This window comes from Diabrotica virgifera, chromosome 9 (genome assembly GCF_917563875.1).
Source record: "Diabrotica virgifera virgifera chromosome 9, PGI_DIABVI_V3a".
NCBI lineage: Eukaryota > Metazoa > Arthropoda > Insecta > Coleoptera > Chrysomelidae > Diabrotica > Diabrotica virgifera.
The window spans coordinates 72,416,519-72,441,912 of record NC_065451.1 but is presented as its reverse complement, the minus strand read 5'-3'; the positions used below and the strand labels follow the sequence as shown (position 1 = coordinate 72,441,912).

Here is a 25,394-nt window from a genome sequence, read left to right as displayed (position 1 = left end):
AACGTCAAAGGGATCTTTTGCGTCGATATGGCCGTTTAATATGTCAATGGGTCGTAACTTCGTTGCGGAATGTATGGAATTATTGTACCCAATTATAGCGTATAGCATTTGTTCTTTTATCGGGAGCTTTGCCTTGGTGTTCCTTAGGATTCGAAGATGTTCGATTAATGTAGAATGAAATCTCTCAATCATCCCGTTGGATTGCGGATTCTCTGGTGTCGTATAGTGGATTGAGATTTTATGATGAGAGTCTACAAATTCTTGTTATACTCCATTTTTGAATTCTGTACCATTATCGGCTACTATCATTGTTGGGAGTCCATGATGGGTTATAAAAATTAGTAGGGCGTTGAGTACATTGATTGCGTTTCCTCCATATATTGGATAGGCTTGTCCATACTTCGAAAATGCGTCTATTATGGTTAGAAACTTCTGTCCATCAGTGGTTTAGTGAGAGTTGGTGTAACCATAAATTTTGGTTTGGGAGGAAATCTGTCATATTTATTAGAAATTATTAACTTTCTTTTTTAAGAATTCGCATTTGTCAACTTGGATTTTTAGTCGGGCTTCTCTCAATCGTTGGAATACTTTTGTGAGATTTACTATGTGTTCCTGTAGTGATGTTTAGTATACTATTACGTCATCTATATAGACAAGACATATTTCTCCTTGAAGTCCCTTCAATACGTTGTCCATCATACGTTGGAACGTGGACGGAGCGTTCTTAAGTCCAAATGGCATTCTTAAATATTCATAGTGTCCATTTTCCACATTAAATGCTGTTTTGGGAATGTCTTCTTCAGCCATCTCGATTTGATGAAATCCGCTCGCTAAGTCGAGGGTCGTAAAATATTGACATCTTCCCAATTTGTCCAAAATATCGCTAATGTGAGGAATTCTGTATCGGTCGTCAATTGTCTTCTCGTTGACCTTTCTATAATCTACCACTATCCTCCACTTTATTTTACCTGATGAATCTGGATTCTTTGCCACAATCCAAATGGGCGAGGACCATGGCGATTGGCTTGGTCGAATGATCCCTTGCTCTAACATTGAAGAAATTTGTTTCTTTACTTCTTCTTTGTGCACATACGGATACCGGTATGATTTCGTATATACAGGCTCTTCATCCTTGGTTCTGATGTGGTGTTTAACTTCGTTAGTAAAGCTGAGAGGAGTGTCTGGTTGGTGGAATACATCGGGGAATTTTCGGCATAGCTGGCGAACTTGATCCTCTTCTTCTTCGTTAAGATGTTCGGTTTTAATTAAGTAGTCGATATCTTGTCTGTAGTCTCGTTAGGAGGTTGTTTCCATGGAATATACATGGAAATCTTGAATGTCTATTTCCTGGCTTTCGAGTGGTCCCATAAGAGAAAGGTGAATGGGTTCTGACGTGAAGTTGGCAATTTCGGTCCAGGCGAGGTGGTTCTCGGCGTTAGTAAGGGCTTCTCGTACTACGACACCTTGTACTTTTTGAGTTCGAATAATGATGGTTCCTTTTTCTTCTTTGACTGGGATTTTGACTTGGCTAATTGAATTTGGTTCCAAATGGATGGAATAAAATTGTGTTTTGTTTGTTTCATAATATTTGATGGGAATTGTAGAATCTTTTGTAACTAGAAGTGATTTAGGAAAGTTTAATTGGGCTTCGAAGAGTTTTAGATTGTCGAGGCCAATAAGACCATCGAAAGTTTTGTGAAACTTGAAGAGATAAAATTTCATTTTGCTGTCAGAATTAAATTCTGAAAATGAAGGAATTTCAGCACAATATTTTTGGGAATAATTTTGAAAAATTGATGTGACGACGAAGGGTTCGTGTTTTATATAATTTGGAAAATATGAAGAAGCTATTTCTGGATTAAGAAATGACTTTGTGGATCCTGTATCGATTAAAAGTCGTAAAGAAGGCTCAGAAATTTCAATGTAAGGTAGCTCCTTCTTGTCGGGAAATGAATGAAGTTCAATTACGTTTCGGCTGCTTCTGGTGGGTCCTCTCGAAAATTTACGTTTTCTTCGTATTCGGTTGGTTGGTTTTCGTATGTATCTTGTAGAAAATTGTCATATTCAGGTTCGTAGTAATTATTGTAGTTGTCATTCTCTTCTTGCTCATCTCCGTGGCATTGTATATTGTAAAGTTCTTCTACGGTGAATTTTGGCTGTGCTCGGTAATTTGGTGTAAAATTTTGACGGCCTCCGGTTGTGGTTTCTGATATTCCACTCATAGGTGTTGGTCTAGGCTGCTTAGGCTGTCCGGGTTTGGGTGCCCATACATTTGACTGGTTCTGGGTCCTGAATTCTGGAGGGTTTGAATTTTGTCTAAATTGGTTGAAGTTTTGTTGTCGATGTGGTTGTTGAAACTGATTCTGTGGGTAGAATTGTCTGATTGGTTGCTGCCATTGCGGAGGTGCAAAATTTGGCTGTTGATAAAATGGTTTTTGGACAGGTACAGACACTTGCTGTCTCTGAGGTCGGCGTTCTTGATAATTTTCGTTTCTTCCTGATGTTGAAGGTTGACTTATTTAATTTTTTTGAAGATATCGAACATTATTTTCTTCCTGTACTTATTGTATCGCCGTGGCTAGACTTCTTGGTCTCATTGCTCTGATAACAGAGCCCATTGGTTCTCGTAGGCCTGCTAAAAATGTTGTAAGAGCTTGTTGACGGAAAAATTCCTGTTTGCTTCTTTTAATGTCGGCATTTACAGTATGTAATTCTAAGTAATTGTTGATACAGCTTAAAAGTCCCATAATTTTTTCGTAAAAATGCATGTTAGATTCTGTTGCTCCTTGTCTTAAATTTACTAAGTCTCTTGTACGCGAATTTTCGTCTCTTTGGTCTCCAAAATTTTGAATTAATGCATTTTTTATTTCGTCAAAAGTTTCGCATCCATATACAGATATAACTTCTTTGGCTCTACCTGTTAATTTACTTATAATACCATGAAGCAAAAATTTATTTTGGATATTAGCTGCATTTAGTCTATCATAATAATGGTTCAGAAGTATTGTAGAAACTTTAATAAATTCATGTAATTCATTTGGGTTTCCGTCGAAATTTGGAAGAATGCATAAATTTTTCACGTCAAATTGTGGAACTGCCATATTTAAAAAAAATTTCAATATAGTCAAATACGTATAGTAATTACAAATATATCAATCTTAAACTGCTTATTATTTATCTATTAATCTCTAGTGTTTATTAATATATATATAGTATTTATTAAGCTATTCAAATTTTTCTTTAAATAAATTTCTAAATCTGGCTCTAAAGTCAATCTAAGGACTTAGAAGAGATATTTCTAATTTATTTTAATCTTTCTATTAATCTATTCAATCTTTGTTTTTAGCTTCTTAATCTAGCTCTGATTCAATCTAAGGACTCAGAGGAGTCTGATTTAATAATATCTCTTTCAAAAATTAATCTTCTTAATTCTAAGTAATAATAAAAATCGCTTACAAGATAAAGACGATGCCGATGTGCATTCCTTTGCTCCTGAAGGCTCCTAACTTCTATTTCTAACTGATAATTCCCTCGGGTGAACTCTGCAACGGTTTCCCTGGGGCTGGTTCTTGGAACAGTGGACAAACACTTAAAAGTGACGAGGATCTGTAAAGACTCTTCCACTATCCTACTGACTGCGCCAATTATGAATGTTATTTGGAAAAACACTTTTTTAAAAAACTGAACTTCACAATTAAACTTTTATTTCGACAAACAAAGATTTTAGATACAACTCAATAATTTAAAGTCAGACTTTACTTTAACATTTAAATTAGACTTTTATTTAGAGATTTTAATCAAACTGAAAAATATTGATTTTTACATGGTGTTTTATAATTTTATAATTGCTGATCTTGCTGTCCAATACGTCGCAATTAGGTCCAGAATGTTCAACGCTGCGACGCGGCGTAGCCTCGTGTCGATTCCACGTGGTAGAATATACTGGATGGTAGCGGTCGTTGTACTATAATATATATCGTTGCGGTATATGCGTATCGGTAGCGGTCGTTGTACTATATTACGTCAGATGCCCTTCGTTGTTTCGAAAAAATAAATACATTCACTGACATTAATGAAAATTAATATTTTAAAAATTATAAAGAACGGACCTGGTTCCGAAACACAAAGTGTGTTTAATTTCAGCTCTGATATATTCGCAATTTTATACGAGTATTTTTACCAAAGTAAATTAACTAAAGTGATATACCTGTTCAATAAAGTTAGTGTTATAAGAAGACCTAAAAACGTGAGTATAAGAACATTAATTAGATTAAAATAATATCTTTATTTTGGAAATCTAACCAAAAAAAATCTTCATATCAACACAACACCGGATTGGTTTTTTATTAACAACAATTAAAACCAGGGCCGTACTTGGATATGCTAATAATTAAAATAAATAATTCAAGTAAAATTAAATGATGAATAATAATTTATCAACAATGGAAACTCCTACCACTTCTCAAAACAATCCAATGTACTCTACTATTACATCTCAACAATCTAGTCCAAAAACTCCACTAAAACAAGAAGCCATCATCTTCAGTTCAATCAATGGCGCAAAATTGCAAAATTATCTATTGCAACTAGGACCACTCGTTCAACCAAAAAATATTATTTCTTCATCAAGAATCTCTAATAACCGAGTATGCATTTATCTTTCAAGTAAAGCTGTAGTTGATGACTTTCTAAATAAAAGAGGATCCATAAAAATAAATAATGAAGTACTTCTAGCACGTAGATTAGTTACTCCATCAGAACGTCTTCTCTTATCTAATGTTCATCCAACAATACCACAGGAAATGTTGAGCAATCTTCTCCAGAACCTAGGCTTGAAATTGATGTCACCAATAACATGTTTGAGAATTGGAGCTACAAATCCTGAATATAGCCACATACTTAGTTTTAGGCGTCAAGTATACATAGAACCCCTAAATAATATAAGCATACCTGATTTTGTCATGGTTAGTCATGATAATGTTAGCTACAAAATATTTTTGTCCAGCGACCAATCGCTTTGCTTCAAATGCAAACAACATGGCCATCTTGCTCACAGTGTTCATCAGAAACCTCGTCCCTAACCAATTCTGGCATGTCAAATACCACTCCAAATTCTAATCTACCTCAAAGTATCACTTCACAGGCTACCACAACAGATCACAAAGAAAATAATTCACCAAGTACCTCTCTTCCAATAAATTCGATGGAGGTGTCAAATATGAACCTTTCAACAACAGAAACATCAACATCAACCAAAAGACATTTATCAGAAACCCCATCTCCAACAGAAGAGCTAGCATCCAATGTATTTAACACAGAAGGTAATAAAAATAACCCTACATCCAAAAAAATAAGAGCCGACACCAATTCTGAACTCTAAAAAAGCATAATAACATCCATTCAAGACTCACCCCAAGAACAGCAGATACAAGTAGACCAAAAATCACAAATACAAATTCACACAGCAGCTAAAGTAACAATAGAGACCGAAGAAGCTGCTAAAAGATTTATCAACACACATTTAAAATGGTATGTCTTAAATTACGATGAATTTCGGGATTTACTAAATGAGACATACAGAGCTAAAGATGTCTTTAATATTGTTAAGGATTATACACCAGATTTAACATCACTCATTAAAATGCTTACAGACACTCATCCTCATTTTACTGCCTCAAAATTAAAAAATCGAATCACACGACTACGCAAAAAACTAGAAAAACTATTACAAGTTGGAGCGTCTGAACCCGATAGTGATTCATGTGCTTTAACTAAATAATAAATCATTTTCAATAGTATATTACAATGGAATTTAAATGGGTATTACACCGATTTAAGCATGTTAAAACTTCTTATCTCTGAATATGCACCAGATTTTATTTCGCTACAAGAAACCCACTTAAAAAATAACTCAACACACAACCTGATCCACACCATCAAAGCTTCAGCAGGTAAAAATAAGGTTGGATCATGGCAGCCACCCGAGGTATCCAGATGACAGCAAACAATTATTTCCCGTTTACGACTTGGACATACCCAGTTCTCTCATGAACATTTGCCTAAAAAATGAAGAATCTCCAATTTGTGATGAGTGCGGTTCACCCCTTACAGTTAAGCATGTGCATGTGGAAAAGTGTAAAAAATTCAATAGACATAGAATTAAATACCATTTAGCAAACAATCTTAAAACATTTTAGACAGTAACAACACTAATGAACTACTTTTGTACCTCAAAGAATGTAATTATTTAAACAAAGTGTAATAAACTGTTAACTATCCCGCTAATAACCTTATTAGGTTGAAGCGGATTGTTATAAATAAAAAAAAATTATAAAAGTGATGACTTTCAACCGTCAAATTAATATTTATAACAACTGTGTGTTTAATTGTACTAATTTGTACTTACATAAATAAATTACAATAAAATTTTGGTGTTGAACAGTTTTATTCATGAAATAATCGCAACAAATTGCACTCGATCTCTAAAATTAATATAGAATTTTAGAGCTCTTGTGCAATTACTACTGATAATCCGATGAAATAAAATTATTTTGACATAATATTTAAAAGTCAGATCAGTAGACAATTACAATGGTTTTGAATCGTCATCATGGAAACCAATATCGTCGTCGTGGTAACCCATTATATTGAAAGTTTTGTTTTGGCAACCTTGTCAAAGAATTAATTTGTGGATTTTCACTTCTAAATAAAAATTGATATAACTCTATTTTTTGTGGCTTTTTCCAAACGTACGTCCCAGAAAAAATATTGTTCCTAACTCATGCGAAAAGTGTCTTCCCCACACTCGACTGCTTGCCCGAACTCCGCTATCGCGCCGTACTTTCACGCGAGAGACCCGAACGACGCGATAGCGGAGTTCGGGCAGGCAGTCGAGGGCGGGGAAGACACTTTCCGCAAGAGTTAGGAACAATATTTTTTCTAAGGCAAAAAAATAGAGTCATATCAATTATTATTATTTAGGAGTGAAAATACACAAAGTAATTCTTTGAGAAGGTTGTCAAAATCAAACTTTCAATATAATGGTTTACATGGTTTATTGGTCATATGGACGACGATCATGGACATCGTGTCACATTTAATATGCATCTGTAGATGTGATGTGACATCTTTTGTCACAACTCGTTATTTTAAAAATGACGTCTATAGATGTTGTGTCACATTACATCAATGGAAAATAGACCTCTAATTACGTTCTGTCCGTCAACGTGGTAAGGGGGTAGGCGCAAAATCTCGGACTAATGTATTTTAAATACATTATTTTTATTCGAATTCTGAGAAAACTCATAAATATTTTTGAAAAATTTAAACGCAGAATGAAAGATTACAGTATTTCCGAGGACCGAAAGTCCCCTGGAATAAATAAAAAGTTTATTTTGAATGAGATATTTGAAACTAAAACTCACACTAAATTTTATCTTTTTTTTTTCACCCCTGTAACTTATTAAACTAAACATTATAGAAGTTTCCAGGGGCTCTTGCCCCTCGGTAATAGTGTAATCTTTTATTCTACGTTTAAGTTTTTCAAAAATATTTATTAGTTTTCTCAGGATTCGAAAGAAATTAATGCATTTAAAATGCGTTGATCCGATATTTTGCGCCTATAACTTCAGTAGTCTGTAGCTTCAGAATAATAGTTTTTGAGACCTAGGTCCCATGGATGTTTTTAATCTAAGCATTATGTTTATGCATTATTATTATATTTTTGCTTCAACCTACTTTTAAATTGCTATGCCAATTGCCAATTGAACAGAAGTACGGGATGGGCCAAAGAAAAGAGCCAACCTCGATATTTGGCAGTAGTTATTAGATTTTAAGGAAATGCTGAAATAGGTTGATTTTTATTTTTAAATTCCAATTTTTGACATATTATATTTCATGCTAGTGACGTCATTGATCTGGGCGTGATGACATAATCGATGATTTTTTAAACGAGAATAGGGGTAGTGTGGTCGCTCATTTACAAGGTGTTCAATTCTATATTCAGTAATGTAAACATTAATATCATTATTTATACAGGGTGGCCAAAAAAAATAATTTTTGAATTAAATTAATTGACGCAAAAAGAAGAATGTGTGTAATTTATTTAACTTAAAATACATTTTATTGCTGTCAGAAAATAGAAAAAAAAATGTTTGTTTGGCAAATAAACATTGCTTCTCGCTTAAATTAAATGTTCAAATTTAATTTAAGCGAAAAGAAATGTTTATTAGTGAAATAAACATTTTTCCATATTATGACAGCAGTACAATGTATTTTGAGTTTAATAAATTACATACATTCTGCTTTTTACGTCAATTAATTTTATTCAAAAATTTTGTTTTGTCACCCTGTATAAACAATATTAATTTTTATCCTACTGAATAGAGAATTGAAGACCCTTTCAAATGAGGTACCACACGATCTATATTCCAGTTAAAAAAATCCTCGATTAGGTCATCACGCTCAGATGGATGACGTCACTAGTATAAAATATATGCCAAAATATTACATATTTAGTTTCATTATTTGTTCGGAAACTACGTACTTATGTGTGGAACATTACTTTACAGACTTATATAACTTGCAAATAATTAATCTTACTGACCTTTTAGATCATTAATAAGATTTTTATTAATTATTATATTTCACTTCATTAATTATTATTATTATATTTCAGTTCCTTTTGGGAAGTGAGTTTTAAAGTGTACACTGTTTCAAGAACAACTACATCATCAATAAAAATTTTAAAACTTGACAAGCCCATCTTTTAAACTTTAAATAAAAGAGCAGGTTTTAAAGCTGCTTGGCAGCTGTAGAAACATCCTGTAAAAATCTCCCCAACTTCACGACTCAGCAAAACTAGAATAAATTATTAAAATTCACTCAGAGCGAGAATCACCGTAAAGGGACCATCACGTCGTCTGCAAAAAATGCATTAAATGTCACGAACCTCTCATAATTTTCAAAGCTAAGCAGCACCTTGCATTATAAATTACACGATATGGAAAGTCACTCTTTTGGATTCAATTTTCCTTGCTGTGAAGACTTGGAGAAACGGCGCGGCGCGGCGAGAGAAGGTCGCATTAAAATTTGGGACGGTTGAGAGGGCATGTGCAATGTGCGATACGAAAGTGAAAGTGCTGACATTTTTATCAAAATGAAATGCCTCTTTAGCATATTATGTACTTACTTACAAAGGTGAAATTATAAACAAATAGGCAAGACAAACATTAGGAATATATGAAGTGAAAAACAATTTATGGTAGGGGAGCCCAAGCGGGGATTTTTGCAGTTACTAGAGCGCGTCAGATTATTACATGGGGAGAAACCTTGTACCCTGAAAATGTACCTCTACCACATATTGTCTTAATGCCATTCTTTATTGCAGATGCGCATTCCTTACTTAAAAATAAGTAACTTTTATTTGAAATATTTTTTCGAATTATGGATAGATAGCACTATAATCGGAAAAATTTTTGTTGGAAATTGGTTTAGAAAACGATTGTTGGAAATGGAAAATGAAATTAAAAATGGAAAGTCCCCACTAAAATGGAAAATTTTGCTTAACTTTTTTTGGTTTTAAAAGAACCTACTCTTCACAACCCAATAAGTCTCCAAAGCGCTAAAGTGACTGCACTTTTAGCATACTTTCCTCCCCTACTATTAGATTTTTTAAATTTTTTAACGATTGTGTGAGATTTTTGTATATTTAATATGTCTAACAGTTCTTTTCGAATAATCCTTCGGGTTTGAATTTTTTTATTTTTTGCTTTTTAGTTGATTTTTTATATTTTCAATTTTAGTCACTTGTAACTAAAGAAAAGCCTTTCTAAAAACGTTTGTTTTTTATTTATTTTTTAATTATTGCTTAAATTCAATATTAAAGCTGTCACCCACCTGCCTCTTAGCAGTTTGAAGATTTAATTTAAGCGAAAATCATTGTTTATTTACTTTTCAAATTAAAATTTTTTTTTCTGTTTTCTGACAGCAGTAGAATGTATTTTGAATTAAATGAATTACACATTTTTTTGTCTCAATTAATTTAATTCAAAACAGTTTTTTGGGCACCCTTTATACATAATGATGTGTATGTTTAGATTAGTGAATAGAGAATTGAATAACCTTCCGAATAAGCTATCAAACGACCCCTAACTTCATTAAAAATCATCGATTACGTCATCAAGCCCAGATGCATGACGTCAATAGTGTGATTTCGGAATTTATCTGTCGAGAAAATGAATTTATTCCGACTCGAACGTCCTCACTGTATATTGGACTGGGTTTGAAGTGTTTTCAGCCATAGAGCGGTGATTTATTCAGTTTTTATGGCAAAACTAAATACAGATTCCAAATTTTCTATGATTGGTTATATGAAATATACTGCGACGCATGGTTTTATAATACATAAAACTAAGTATATATTCCGAATTTTGAATTACAATAGTCTCTCTGTATAACGGGTAACACGGGTATTACGAGGTTTCTATTGTAACGAAGTATATTAGATGTCCCATGTCCCAATGACCCAAGTCAAAAAGTTCTAACAAAAAACTAATAAAAAACTATCAATTCTTGTCCCTCAACTCACAGGAAAGTAGTCTTTGGGTAAAGTTAGTATAGTCTCTGACCTCCAAAATTGTTGATTACCGTCCTACAGCTGTAACTAGACAAACTCATGATCAGATTTCACTCCATTAAAGGACCCTCAAATATTTGCTGCATTTTATTGAACACAATATTTTCTTGTAATATGCATCTTCCCAATATATCCCATTCATGCTCAATTGGGTTTGAATTTGGCGATTGTGCAGGCCATGGTAAAATCTCAATTTCGTTATCTTCGAGAAATATTCTCAAGACAATAAAAGTATGGGGACGCGCATTGTCGTGTATTAATTGAAGTTGGGGTACAACAGCTTCTTGTGCAAAGGGTGCAATATAATAGGTTCGAGAATAATATCGCGGTAGTCTGTTGCATTCAGAAGCCGTTCCAGACAAACGAGATTGATTCTTCCACCAAGAGTGACACCACTCCATATGATTATACTTCGACCTTGCTGTCAATGAATCAGGTGCACGGTGGCCAATGGTTTAGCATCGCCAGATCACCTCCAAATTCTTACCCGTCTTGTATGTGGTGCGAATTCAAATCGAGTCTCATCTGTGAATAAAGTAGAGGCCCACTCACGTCTGACCCAATTTGCATGTTCTTCTGCCCACTGAAGTCGACGAGCGCGATTTCCTCTGGATAACACAGGAACTCTCACAGATATTCGAGCATTGAACCCTACTTCATGCAGTTTATTTCTAACAACTTGGCCACTTACAAACACCTGATGGGTCTCTTGAAGCCTCATTTATAATTGTGATGCAGTTACAGTGCTATCTCGCGAAAAGTTCAACCTAATAAAACGCGTCTTCAGTCTGGCTTGCTATCCTTGTACGGCATGTATGAAGTTCAGCAACGTCACCAGTTTCTTGAAACCTTAAGCACAAACTACTAATGACACGTCTGTTCGCGTGGAGGACCTCAGCTATGTCTCTTTCACTTCTGCCAGCTAGATTCGCGATTTAAATGATGTCTCTACATTATCGAAAACTAATCGAAAATTATCGAAAAGTAAAATAAAGGAATATTACTTTTTATGTTATAAACCAAAAACGTATATTGAAATTTTGTTAAAATTTTTATAGCCATTCTTATCAGGATTTCCGTTTAAGTTGGTACAATAATCAAAAAAACAATACACAAGATTAAAAACATTTAATTTTTGTATTTGCAGCTAACATTGATTTTAAGCTTTTAATTGATAACTTTTATGATGACATCACCACAGCAATGGAAGACAAAAATATAAAAACAACAATCGTTATGGGAGATTTTAATGCAAAAATCGGAAAGAAATTGGAAGATTCAGAAAACAAAATAGGAAACTACGGACTTGGATCAAGGAATATTAGGGGTGAAAGACTACTAGAATATTTGGAACAACAAAACATTCATGCAATAAATAGATACTTTAATAAGAAGCCAAACCGAAAATGGACATGGGTCTCCCCAAATGGGGTGACAAAACATGAAATAGACTACTTCCTCTTCCAAAATAAACAAATCTTCGAAGACGTACCTGTACTTAATCAATTGTCAACTGGCAGCGACCACCGCGTACTACGAGCCAAAATAGAAATAAGCAAACTAGAGACGAAGAACGCTAGAATAAAACCAACGGCTCTTGACCAATTTGACCATAGCAGAATAAGACAAAACGCAGAAGAATATAGACAGACTTTAAGGGAAAACTATAAAAAAACAAGTAGCAAAAGAAGAGTCAGAAATTAACAAGATTAATGAAGAAATGAAACAAAAACTCTAGAAGCGGGAATGAAAACTGCCAAAAAACTAAGAACAAAAGAAAATAGATTAAGTAGCGGACAATTAAATTAATGGAAAGTAGACGAAAACTAATAAGCGAAAACAAAAGAAACACAGTAGAATACGTAGAACTAAACAAACTTATTAGAAGAAAAACCAGAGAAGATCTAAGGAAACATACCGAAAATGAAATCGAGAAAGTAATTAGGACCTAAAATGAGAAATTAGAGAAATAAGGGCCTAAAATGCTTACGACCAAATTTAGGGAAACCACTACTCATTTCAATAAAGGGTGAAACAGGACGGAAAGAGAGGAGAAAGGATAAGATATCAGAAGAAGTAGAAAGGTTTTATAAAGAACTATACACCTCAAAAAAAGACGCAAACCTCAACACTCAGGAATATATCAAGAAAACAATCACGAATGTAAACTCAGAAACATTACCAAAAATAGAAAATTATGAAATACAAGGAGCACTATCACAATTATAGAACAACAAAGCACCGGGACCAGATGGAATCCTTGCTGAAATGTTAAAAGAAGGGAAAAAAGAAATCTCACAAACATTAAAAAATCTATTTAATCTCTGTATACATAAAGGAGAAATACACGACGAATGGAACGAAAGTCTTACAATCCTGCTATTTAAAAAAGGCGACAGAAAGGACATAAAAAATTACAGACCCATCCCACTGCTGTCGCAAACGTATAAACTATTCATGAGGATTATCAACAACGGGTTAACACAAAAATTCGACTCATATCAACCAGTAGAACAGACAGGATTCCGAATAGAATAGAAATATGCTTTATTGTCATGAAAAATTGTACAATTTTATCGACAAAGCTTATAAAAAGTCAAGACAACAAAACAATAACAATCCAATTTACTAAAATTACATAAATCGTCAATATTTTTACAATAATAATGAAGTTAAACAGAAGTAGTCAATTGCAAAATGTAAGTAAATTGCAAATGCATAGTCTACCTAGTAATTAATAAGTTTAAAAGTTAAGCTGCTGCATATGACACCCAAATATACACAAAAAAAATGATAATAAAAATACTACTTGTGCAAAGGTTACTGTAATTTCTTAGTTATTGATTAAGAAAATCTTCTACTGAATAATATGGTCTTTCATATAGGTAGGCTTTTGTCAGTTTACGGAATTTGGGGAAAGATGCTGCAGATTTAAGTTGTAGAGGGAGATGATTGTAAAGTTTTTTTGCGGAATATAATATAGATTTCTTTACTAACTCAGAGGACGGGGTCGGCATATAGACGTCAAACGTAGAATTTCTCGTGAAGTAGTCATGATTAGGTCTTGGTGGAAAGACATGTAGATGTTTACGAATTAAGCAAACAGTTTCTAAAATATACAAAGATGGAAGGGTTAAAATTCTGTGATCCTTGAAATAACTTCTGCAATGTGTTGTTCTTCTGAGGCCAAACAGATATCTAATTGCTCTTTTTTGTAATTTGAAAATAACATCGAATTGGGCAGCTGTACCAGAACCCCAAAAAGGAAGACCATAACGAAGATGTGACTCGAACAAAGAAAAATATGTTATTTTGGAAGATGCTAAATTGAGCTCATTCGAAACAGATCTTATAGCATAGCAAGCTGAGGATAGTTTCTTCCTTAACAAATCGATATGGTGGGACCATTTAAGGTTTCTGTCTAAAAAAATACCAAGAAATTTCACAGAATCAACGGTACTGATCTGGCTGTTATTAAGAGGTAAGGGTTGAAGGACTCCTTTATAAGACAATGCTACTGTTTTATCTACGTTAAACGAGAGTAAATTAGAGTCAGACCAGGTTTTTATTGTAAGTAGATCAGAAGTTATAGTAGCATGAAGAGTTGCAATATTTGAGTTGCACCAAGTGATACTGGTATCATCAGCAAAAAGAAAGATTTTTCCATCGATTTTTAAACTAGTGATGTCATTAATAAAGATAAGGAAGAGTAGAGGACCCAATACTGAACCTTGAGGTACCCCATATACAATGTTTTTGAGACTAGAGTCTGTATCATTTGCTCTAACCAGTTGTTTCCTATCATCCAAGTAAGATTGGAACCAATCTAAAGAAATACCTCGAATTCCGTAGAAATTTAGTTTTCTTATCAAAATGTTATGATTTACACAATCAAAAGCTTTGGCGTAGTCACAAAAAACGGTGGCAGTGTGAAGATTATTGTTCAGTGCTTGATAAACCTCATGTAGTACAGAAAATATGGCATCAGTGGTGCATTTATTATTTAAAAAGCCGAACTGATTGTGTGATAAAATGTTGTTTTCAACTAGAAAGGACATAAGTCGGGCTTTTATGAGTCTCTCAATAATTTTGGAGAGTACCGGTAGTAGTGCAATAGGTCTATAATTGCAGGTATTAGATATTTCACCACCCTTATGAAGAGGAATAATGATGGCTGTCTTCAGGCACTCTGGAAATTTACCTTTCTCAAAGGAATCATTAATTAGTGAGATGAGGACTTCTAACACATTTTCTGGGAGATTAGAAAAAATTTTTATCGATAGACCATCAGTACTACAGGAGGATTTGCTTTTGATACTATTGATTGTTTGGATCAGTTCAGATTTATCGACTGGTTTTATAAAGAATGAATTCGAGACCTTTCTTGAATTAGGGAGATAAGCAATGGGATCTTGTTGTGGCAAAATAGTTGATGTAATATTTTTACTCACATTAACAAAGTATTCATTTAGATTTTCAGGGTCTGGAAGGGAAATTGTTTTAGCAGTGTGGGTTTTATTTCGAAGATCGTTTATTATGGACCAAGTTTCTTTTGCAACACTTTTTGAGCTTCCCAAACGGTTATGGTAGTAGTCTTTTTTAGCTGATTTTATAAGTTTAAGATAGGTTGCCCTGTACTTGGTGATATATTCAGTGATAGAAACGTTGGTAGTAAATTTCCTGATATAGAGAAGAGAACGCATATTCTTGGAAGATATTCGGATACCTTTAGTAGTCCAGGGTTTGCGATGTTTTGGCTTAATTGCAATTAAAGGAAATGCTTTATTGAAGATACGGACAAGCTTATCCAAAAAAGTACTGAAATTATTATCCACGTCCATAGCAGGAAAGCGCCACTCAGAGGTTAAGCATAAATTTTGGAAATTACGAAAATTCCGGGTGGAAAAAATCCTACCTAAACGTCGGGTTTTCGAGGAGGGTTTGCTCAAGATATTAAACTTCGTATAAACTGCTTCATGATCAGATAGTCCAGCATTAATAATTGTAGAGTGGACATCAAGGGGTGAAAAATCTGAGACAGTATAATCAATTATGGTAGATGAAGTTTTTGTAATCCTTGTAGGAGAATCAACGTGCATTGTTAGACCATACGATTCAAATATGTTGACCAAGGATATTTGTGTAGCACTAGCAGCAGCATAATCAATGTTAAAGTCCCCGCATAAAATTTTTCTACTTTTATGGGGCAGGTCATCTAACAAATTTAGCAGGTTCTGAAAAAATAGTTCCACGGAAGAGTTAGGTAATCTATAAATGCAAATAATATAAAGATTAAGATTCTTATTGTAAATTAACGAAAACTCAAAGAAGGCTTCACTTAGCAGAAAGTCATATTTTGTTACCGAAGAAAAATCATTGCTCGTAGATAGAATTAGGGTGCCTCCGTAAGCTGAGCTTGGACGATCATACCTAGCAATTGTGGTGTATTTTTCTACAAAAAAAGGCTCGTTGACTTCAAGCCAGTGCTCTGTAACCGCAACTACCGGGGGAAATCCTAATTCCTCTAGGAACAAAAATAATTCATCAGTTTTGTACCTTATAGAACGAATATTAATCAGAACCATGCTAAAGTTGTTATCACTAAAACAATTTGAGGATTCTAGTCCCTCAGAACACGTCGTGATGTTTAAAAATTTCGTTTTGGAGAGGCAGCGGAATAGTAATTTCGGTGACATTCCCTTGATTTCTGCAGGTGAATAATTCTTTCAGAAGTGAGAAAGGATCTGTAAGCATCAAGATCAGCTTCCACCTCATCTGGACCAATCCCATAGGCATTGTTAAATTCCAGCAGAATTCGTCGTAGATCTTCAGTCTTAGTGGGAAGTCCCTCGGAAGCCAAAGCGAAAGCATTTGACAGCGAAAAAGCATTTGACAGCGTGGAAATGTGGGCAATAGAAAAAGCTATAAACAACTGTAGAATAGATTCTAGATCTTCTTCTTCAGGTGCCATCTCCGCTACGGAGGTTGGCAATCATCATAGCTATTTTAATTTTTGAGGCAGTAGCTCTAAATAGTTGTTTTGAGCTGCATCCAAACCATTCTCTCAGGTTCTTCAGCCATGAAATTCGTCTTCTGCCGATGCTTCTTCTGCCATCTATCTTTCCCTGCATTATGAGTCGCAGGATGCCATACTTCTCGCCCCGCATCACATGTCCGAGGTACTGTAGTTTTCTTTCTTTAATTGTCAGTTCAACTTCCTTCTCTTTACCTATTCTTCTCAGTACTTCATTGTTCGTAACTCTATCTACCCAGGAAACCCTCATAATTCTTCTATACGTCCACATTTCAAAGGCGTTAAGTCGTCTCATTGTCTCTACATTTAACGTCCATGATTCCAGTCCATAGTATAGTACACTATATACGTAGCATTTTGTTAGGCGTACTTTAAGAGCTAATGTTAAATCTTTACTACATAGGACCTTTTTCATTTTCATAAAATTAGAACGTGCTTTCTCGATTCTGACTTTGATTTCTGCAGTGTAGTCATTATTTTCGGTTATAAGTGTCCCTAGGTAAGTGTACTTTTTTACTCTTTCGATCTGCTGGCCCTCTACTATCAAGATTTCGTTAGTATTATGGTTGTTTTTACTAATTTTCATAAACTTTGTCTTTTTGATATTGAGAGAGAGTCCGTACTCCCTACTACACCTTACTATTTTACTCATGAGTATTTGCAGGTCTTGTAAATTATCGGCTATTATTACTGTATCATCTGCATATCTGATGTTGTTAACTAAGACTCCATTTACTCTTATGCCGACTGTTTCATCTTCCAGAGTTTCTCGCATTACCTCTTCAGATACATTACCTCTTCAGATTCTAGATACAGAACGCTAATTAGACCAGGGTAGAAAAATAAATATGAGCGATTTCATGGTAAAAATCAATACAGGTATTTGAAGGTGCTAAATGGTAGGATGGATATAGTTAATTAAAAAGACATACAGAGGTACTCGTAAATCGACCTCATTTTTTTTATAAAAAAAGGCCAAAGTCAGAAAATATGGTTTTTTGCCTATAGCATTTTTAGTATCATATTTACAGCAAAAGTTGTTATACAAAAGTTGTATATCATAAAAAAACGATTAATTTGAATTTTTATAAGTTAAAATCCATAAAGAATTAACCGAGATAATTGCAAAAAACCACGTTTTTTGTACTATTTTGTAACTGTTAATAACTTTTACCAAAAACAATGTAAGGAACTTATTGTACCTTGATCACGAGTCAATTAAGTACCTTTATTAGTGTACAAAAGTTCAAGAACATCTATTTGTTAGTTTACGAGTTATGTTAAATGTTTATACCAGACATCGAATATTTAAACAATCATTGTTGCCCTAGGAGTATTTTCAGAGCTTTTTGACAAAGTGCAATGAGTTCTTAAAGACTAAAATTACTATTAAAGTTAAAAAAAAGAATATATTTGTTTTTTAAATGTTGTTAAACAAGTCGCTAAAAATTGGTGAGTTTTTCCTTATAAATAATTAGAATAGCTTTGCTTGTTTTTTCTGATAAATAGTTATAATTAATTGTAGCAAAAAGCTGGAAAAAAAACACAAATTAAAAAGAAAAAGAGACTTTCTAGGACCAATAATATTCAAGTTTTACCTTTTTTTTGAAATATCACATCTCTATTGTTTATAAATATTAAGAGTTGAAATTTTTACAGAATGAAAATAAATATCTCTATTTTATATTTCAATTGATAAGTACGGAATATCTTCTATTTAAAACGAGTAATAACCCTTTAAAATGAAGTTACACACGCTGACTGAGCTGGGACCGTGTGATGGGGAAGATTGTTGGAGTCCAGTTTCGCGCGTCGAGATTTTGCTATAGAAAGTTCAATTTGGAGCGCTTGAAAAATTTTACAATATCTTAGCTTCCAGAGAACGTAGAGCCTTCATTTTATTTTAAATTGGAGTAACTCGACGAAAGAATAGCAACTAGCTGATTTTAATTTACCGGAAAAATCGGAAAATTCTGGAAAATGCACTTTTTTTTCAACATGCATTTACAATGTTAACACATAATTTCATAATTATTGTCATAAAATATTATAAATTTGTGAATAAATATTAAAATAAAATTATAGTATGTATCTTTTTATATACAGGGTGGTTCATTTTATTGGCCTCGGTGCCTGTACGGAAAACGACATGATTTAAAAAAAAATTCTTTATAGAAATATACCGGGCCATTAACACTGCAATCTAAAAATAATGTGAATTATACAGGGTGCTTTAAAGAAAGTGGTATATCAAAGATATATGTTTTTATGGAACACCCTACACCTGATGAGATTTTTAAATTGCCCTTAAAAAAAGCTAGACTATACCTAAGTACAGGGTGTTTTGATTTATTTAAATTTTTAGAAAAATGTAAAGATTTAGAAAAAATAAATATTTACAAATCTAAGAATCGGTGACAAATTTTTCTTGGATCTTTATAATAGACTATTCGGCATATTTAAACAGATGTTTATGGTAACAAAATTTATAATTATTTAATCGTACATTTTTTAAATTTAAAAATTAATTAAAAACAAAAACGTTCTCAAATTAAAAAAAAATTATGTATAGATTATAATTATTCATCTCCGTTAATTCTACACAGTTTTTGTACAGGTTCAGTAATTTCTTCCACATTATCCATAATTTCTTGAAACAACTCAATTATACCGAACTTTGCATAAATTGCAAAGATGACACTGGCGAAAAAAGATGAGAGAAACCTTTTGACAGTTATTATAGATGACGATAGTGGAAGTTGTAGAAGATTTGATTTAAAAAATTAGGGATAATATTGAAGAAATAATAAATTAATGAACCTGTACATAAATTGTAAAATTAACGAATATTGATAAATATAATCTATACACAAATTTTTTTTCAATTTGAGAAGCTTTTTGTTTTCAATTAGTTTTTAAATCTAAAAATGTACTATTCAGTAATTATAAATTTTGTTACAATAAACCTCTGTTTAAAAATGCTGAATAGTCTATTATGATGTCTAAGAAAAATTTCTCACCGACTCTTAGATTTGTAAATATTTATTTTTTTCTAAAATTTTATATTTTTGTAAAAATTTAAATGAATCAAAATACCCTGTACTTAGGTATAGTCTAGCTTATTTTTAAGGGCAATTTAAAAATTGTATCAGTTGTAGAATGTTCCATAAAAAAATATATTTATCTTTGATATACCACTCTTTTTTGTAGCACCCTGTGTAATTCAGATTATTTTTAGATTGTAGTATTAATTGCCCTGTATATGTCTATGAAGAAATTTTTTTAAATCAAGTCGTTTTCCGTACAGACTCCGAGGCGAATAAAATGAACCACCCTGTATATAAATAGATATATACTATAATTATATTTTAAAATTTATTTACAAATTTACAATATTTTATGAAAATATTTATCAAAATATATTAGTGTTAACATTGTAAATGAATGTTGAATAAAAAAAGTCCATTTTCCAGAATTTTCCGATTTTTCCGGTAAATGAAAATTAGCTAGTTGTTATTCTTTCGTCGAGTTACCCAATTTAAAAAAAATGAAGGCTCTACATTCTCTGGAAGGTGAGATATTATAAAAAATTTTAAGCGCTCCAAATTGAACTTTCTATAGCAAAATCTAGAAGCACGAAACTGGACTCCAACAATCTTCCACATCACATGGTCCCAGCTCAGTCAGCGTGAGTAACTTCATTTTAAAGGGTTATTACTCATTTTAAATAGAAGATATTTTGTACTTATCAATTGCAATATAAAACAGATATTTTTTATCTTTCTGTAAAAATTTCAACTCTTAATATTTATAAACAATCGAGATGTGATTTTTCAAAAAAAGTATAACTTGGTTATCATTGGCCTAGAAAGTTGATTTTTCTTTTTACTCTGGGCTAATTAGCAAAATTCATGGAAAAGTTATTTACCAGCAATTTTATTGCTGGAATCGAATTATAAGATCCTATATATTAATAATATAGGTATGCAAAGTCCGCAGATAGTGTGCTACTTTTTTTATAAACAAAATGGCGCCGACAAATCGTATTTTTTTCAATTATTGCTCTATAACTCCGAAGATTTTAACTTTACAACAAAAACACCTTAATAAAAATTCACCGCAATTCAATTCTGCATAGAGATATGCTTTTCACGATTTGCTCCGACAAAAATTTTCCTCGGAAAATGCAGGTTTTCCTAACAAAAACTCTAATTTTCAAATAAAGTTTTAGGTAAGTAATTATTAATCAATAATTAAATAACGTAGTGACATCAAAGCTTTCTTGGTATAGATTGTAATTCCAGAAGCCCGTGAAAATTAAACGAATATTTTAGCAACAATTCAATTGTTAATTAACAAATTACGATCGCAAGAATAACTAAAATAATCATGATACATTGATCAAACTTATAGAGATTATAAAGATGAGATGCTTATTTAATATTTTATCGACAAAATATAAATTTTTCTTTTTTTTTGCATAATCTTTAAATTTTGAAAAAAAAATAGTTATAATACGCCGGTCTAATTAGTAAAGTACAAAGAAAGGTTATTTACCAGCAATTTTATTGCTGGAATCGAATTATAAGATCCTATATATTATTAATATAGGTATGGAAAGTCCGCATATAGTGTGGTACTTTTTTTATAAACAAAATGGTGCCGACAAATCGTATTTTTTTCAATTATTGCTCTATAACTCCGAAGATTTTAACTTTACACAAAAAACACTCAAATAAAAATTCACCCCAATTTAATTCTGCATAGAGACATGTTTTTCCCGATTTGCTCCGACGAAAATTTTCCTCGGAAAATGTGGGTTTTCCCAACAAAATATCGAATTTTCAAATAATTTTTTTTGGCCAGTAATTATTTATCAATAATTATATAGTTTGGTGAAATAAAAGCTTTCTTGTTATAGATTATAAATTCAGAAGCCGGTGAAAATAAAACGAATATTTTAGCAACAATTCAATTGTAAATTAACAATTTACAGTCGCAATAACAACCAAAATAATCATGAGACATTGATCAAGCTTAGAAAGAATATAAAGGTGTGATGCCTATTTAATATTTTGTCGACAAAATATAAATTTTTCATTTTTTTGCATAATCTTTAAATGTTTAAAAAAAATTGTTATAAACAAATTAACATTTCTCAGAAATTGTTTATTATATTCTAATTTTTAAAATACTTAAAATGCGTATTTCATAGGTCTTGAAAATGAATGCTTTAAAAAAAATTTCCAACCATTTGCAAAAAAGTTATGAAACAGCAAAGTATACGAATTCTCCGTTGTCTATAATTTGTTTTAATTGTTTTAAAGCTTAAAAGTGAGTCTATGGTAAAATCGAATTACTCACAAAGAATGTCTAAAATTAGTGCAATGGTTATATTTTAATCAAAGATTAAAAATACTTTTTTTGTAATTTTTAGCGCGAAAGTAGGCTTGATACAGAGCCGGAGATAAAATGTTCACTCGAAGCGACTGACACGCGGGAGTTGTGTATGTGGGCGGGTAGCTACGGTACTGTATTATTCTACTTTCACGCGTGTAAATTACAAAAAAATATATTTATAATCTTTAATTAAAATATAACCATTAAACTGATAATCGATATTTTTTTATAAATAATTAGCTTGTACTTTAAACTCACTTCTACGCTTTGAAAGAATTAAAAAAAATTATAAATACCGTAGTAATCGTATGTTAACTTTGCTGTTTCATAACTTTTTTGCAAATGGTTGCAAAAAAGATTTAAGGCATTCATTTTCAAGATATTTGAAATGCGCATTTTAGCTATTTCTTAAAATTATAATATAATAAAAACTTTCTGAGAAACGTTAATTTGTTTATAACTATTTTTTTTAAACATTTAAAGATTATGCAAAGATATAAAAAAAATTATATTTTGTCGACAAAATGTTAAATAGGCATCTCATCTTTATAAGATTTCAAAGTTTGATCAGTGTATCATAATTATTTTGGTTATTATTGCGACTGTAAATTATTAATTAACAATTGGATTGTTGCTAAAATATTCGTTTAATTTTCACCAGCCTCTGGAACTATAATCTAAACTAAGAAGACTTTTAAGTCACCAAATTATTTAATTATTGGTAAATAATTACTTATCTAAAACTTTATTTGAAATTTAAATATTTTGTTGGGAAAACCCGCATTTTCCGAGGAAAACTTTCATCAGAGCAGATCGGGAAAAACACGTCTCTATGCAGAATTTAATCACGGTGAATTTTTATTTGAGTGTTTTTGTTGTAGAGTTAAAATCTTCGGAGTTATAGAGCAATAATTGAAAAAAAAACACGATTTTCGGGCGCCATTTTGTTTATAAAAAAAGTAGCACACTATCTGAGGACTTTGCATACCTATATTATTAATAAATAGGATCTTATAATTCGATTCCAGCAATAACATTGCTGGTAAATAACTTTTCCCAAAAATGGCCTATTCTCCGATAATCAGCCCAGACCATTTTTAATGTAAGTTTTGTTACCAGCTTTTTGATACAACCAATTATAATTATTTATCAGAAAAAATGACAAAGATACTCTAATTGTTTATGAGGAAAAAACTCACCATTTTTTATCGACCTGTTCAACAACAATTAAGAAACAAATATGTATATTCTTTTTTAACTTTCTTAGTACTTTTTGTCTTTAAGAACTCATTGCACTTTGCCAAAAAGCTCTGAAGATGCTCCTAGGGCAGCAATGACTGTTTAAACATTCGATGTCTGGGATAAACATTTAACATAACGCGTAAACTGACAAACAGATCTTCTTGAAAATTTGTGCACTAATAAAGGAACTTAATTTCCTCATGATCAAGGTATAATAAGTTCCTTACGACCTATTTGGTAAAAGTTATTAACATTTAGAAAATAGTGCAAAAAACGTGGTTTTTTGCAATTATCTCGGTTAATTCTTTATGGATTTTAACTTCTAAAAATTCAGAATAATCATTTTTTCATGTTACACAACTTTTATAAAACAACTTTTGCTGTAAATATGATACTAAAAATGCTATAGGCAAAAAACCATATTTTCTGACTTTGGCCTTTATTTATAAAAAAAATGAGGTCAATTTACGAGTACCTCTGTATGTATTTTTAATTAAATATACCCCCTCCCTACGATTTAGCACCTTCAAATACCTGTATTGATTTTTTTTCCGTTTTTATTTTTCGGCCCTGTACTAAATACTTAATATACAGTGAGCACGTAAAGGTTGGAATAAATTCATTTTCTCGAGAATGGACGACTTTGGAAAAAAATCCCGAAACAAGTCAATTTTTATTTTTAAATTACGACTTTTTGCCATACATAATATCAAACTAGTGACGTCACCCATCTTGGCGTGATGACGTCATCGATGTCTTTTTAATAAGAATAGGTGTCGTATGATAGCTCATTTGAAAGGTAATTCAATTTTCTATTCAGTATTATAAACACTAACATAATTATTTATATAGGGTGTCCAAAAAAATTTTTTTTGTATTAAATTTATTGACATAAAAAGAATAATGTATGTAATTTATTTAATTCAAAATATATTTTACTGCTCTCAGAAAAGAGAAAAAAAATGTTTATTTGAAAAATAATCATTGCTTTTCGCTTAAATTAAATGTTCAAACTGTCAAGAGGCAGGTGGATGGCTGCTTTAATATTGAATTTAAGCAAAAAACAATATTTATTTATCAAATAAACATTTTTTCCTGTTTTCTCATAGCAGTAAAATGTATTTTGAATTAAATAAATTACACACATTCTTCTTTTTATGCCAATAAATTTAATTCAAAAAAAATTTTTTTTGACACACTGTATAAATACTTATGTTAATGTATACAGGGTGAGGCAGATAACTGGCCTATTAGAAATATCTCGAGAACTAAAGGCAATAGGAACATGAAAATTGGAATACAGGGGTTTTGAAGGATGGTCTATTAAATGAAAGTATTTTCATCTCTTTGCAACTTCCGGTTATACCGGAAGTTGCTTATAACTTCGGTTTTTAAACGGGACACCCTGTATATTTTTACATTTTTGGATTCTCTTCGATGTCTTCTTTCTTAAAATATGAGGATTTGTAATGTTATACAGGGTATTTTAAAAGATAATTACGTTTTTTTATTAATTTCGTAGCAATATTCACACCTTGTAGAATTGTAGTAGTTTGACAACTAAAACTCTACTTACGTTCAAATGATTTTTAATATAGTCTGCTATTGTTAAGAATAATTAGTATAGCTAAATCTTTAATTTTAGTATACAGAGTGGGTCGAAACTCGAAATGAGTATTTTCTGAGTTTTCTTAAATGGAACACCCTGTATTTTAGTATTGTAATGAAATTATATTTTATGGTACTTTTTTATTTCTTAAGCATTCTCTATACCTAACTGCTTTAACTTGTGCTTAATTGTTAATCGCACCAACAATCTTAACTACGTAGGTATTTTAATAGCTAAACCATTATTGGTAATTTTAAGGATCAGTCTGGATTATTATGTATTTATTTCTGAAAAATTATTTGTGATTGAATATTTTCACGGCCAACCTAATAAAATTTTACGTATTTTTTGTTGCAATTAATGTTTAGCTTGAATCACCAATAACTCACAAATTAAAGCAGTTAGGTGGAGGGAATACTTATAAAATAAAAAAGTACTATGAAATATCATTTCATTACAATACTAAAATACAG

General features: G+C 32.0%; 1 protein-coding gene across 1 annotated transcript; it reads right to left on the bottom strand.

Moving 5' to 3' along the window:
* Nucleotides 1–1,964: 1,964 nt before the first annotated feature.
* On the bottom strand, nt 1,965–4,318 carry LOC126891001 (uncharacterized). Its single transcript, XM_050660181.1, has 2 exons — nt 4,303–4,318; nt 1,965–2,497 (listed from the first exon to the last, which is right to left on the bottom strand). Exons 1-2 carry the CDS (start codon nt 4,316–4,318, stop codon nt 1,965–1,967), a joined length of 549 nt encoding a protein of 182 aa, XP_050516138.1.
* Between the last annotated feature and the right edge of the window lie 21,076 nt (nt 4,319–25,394).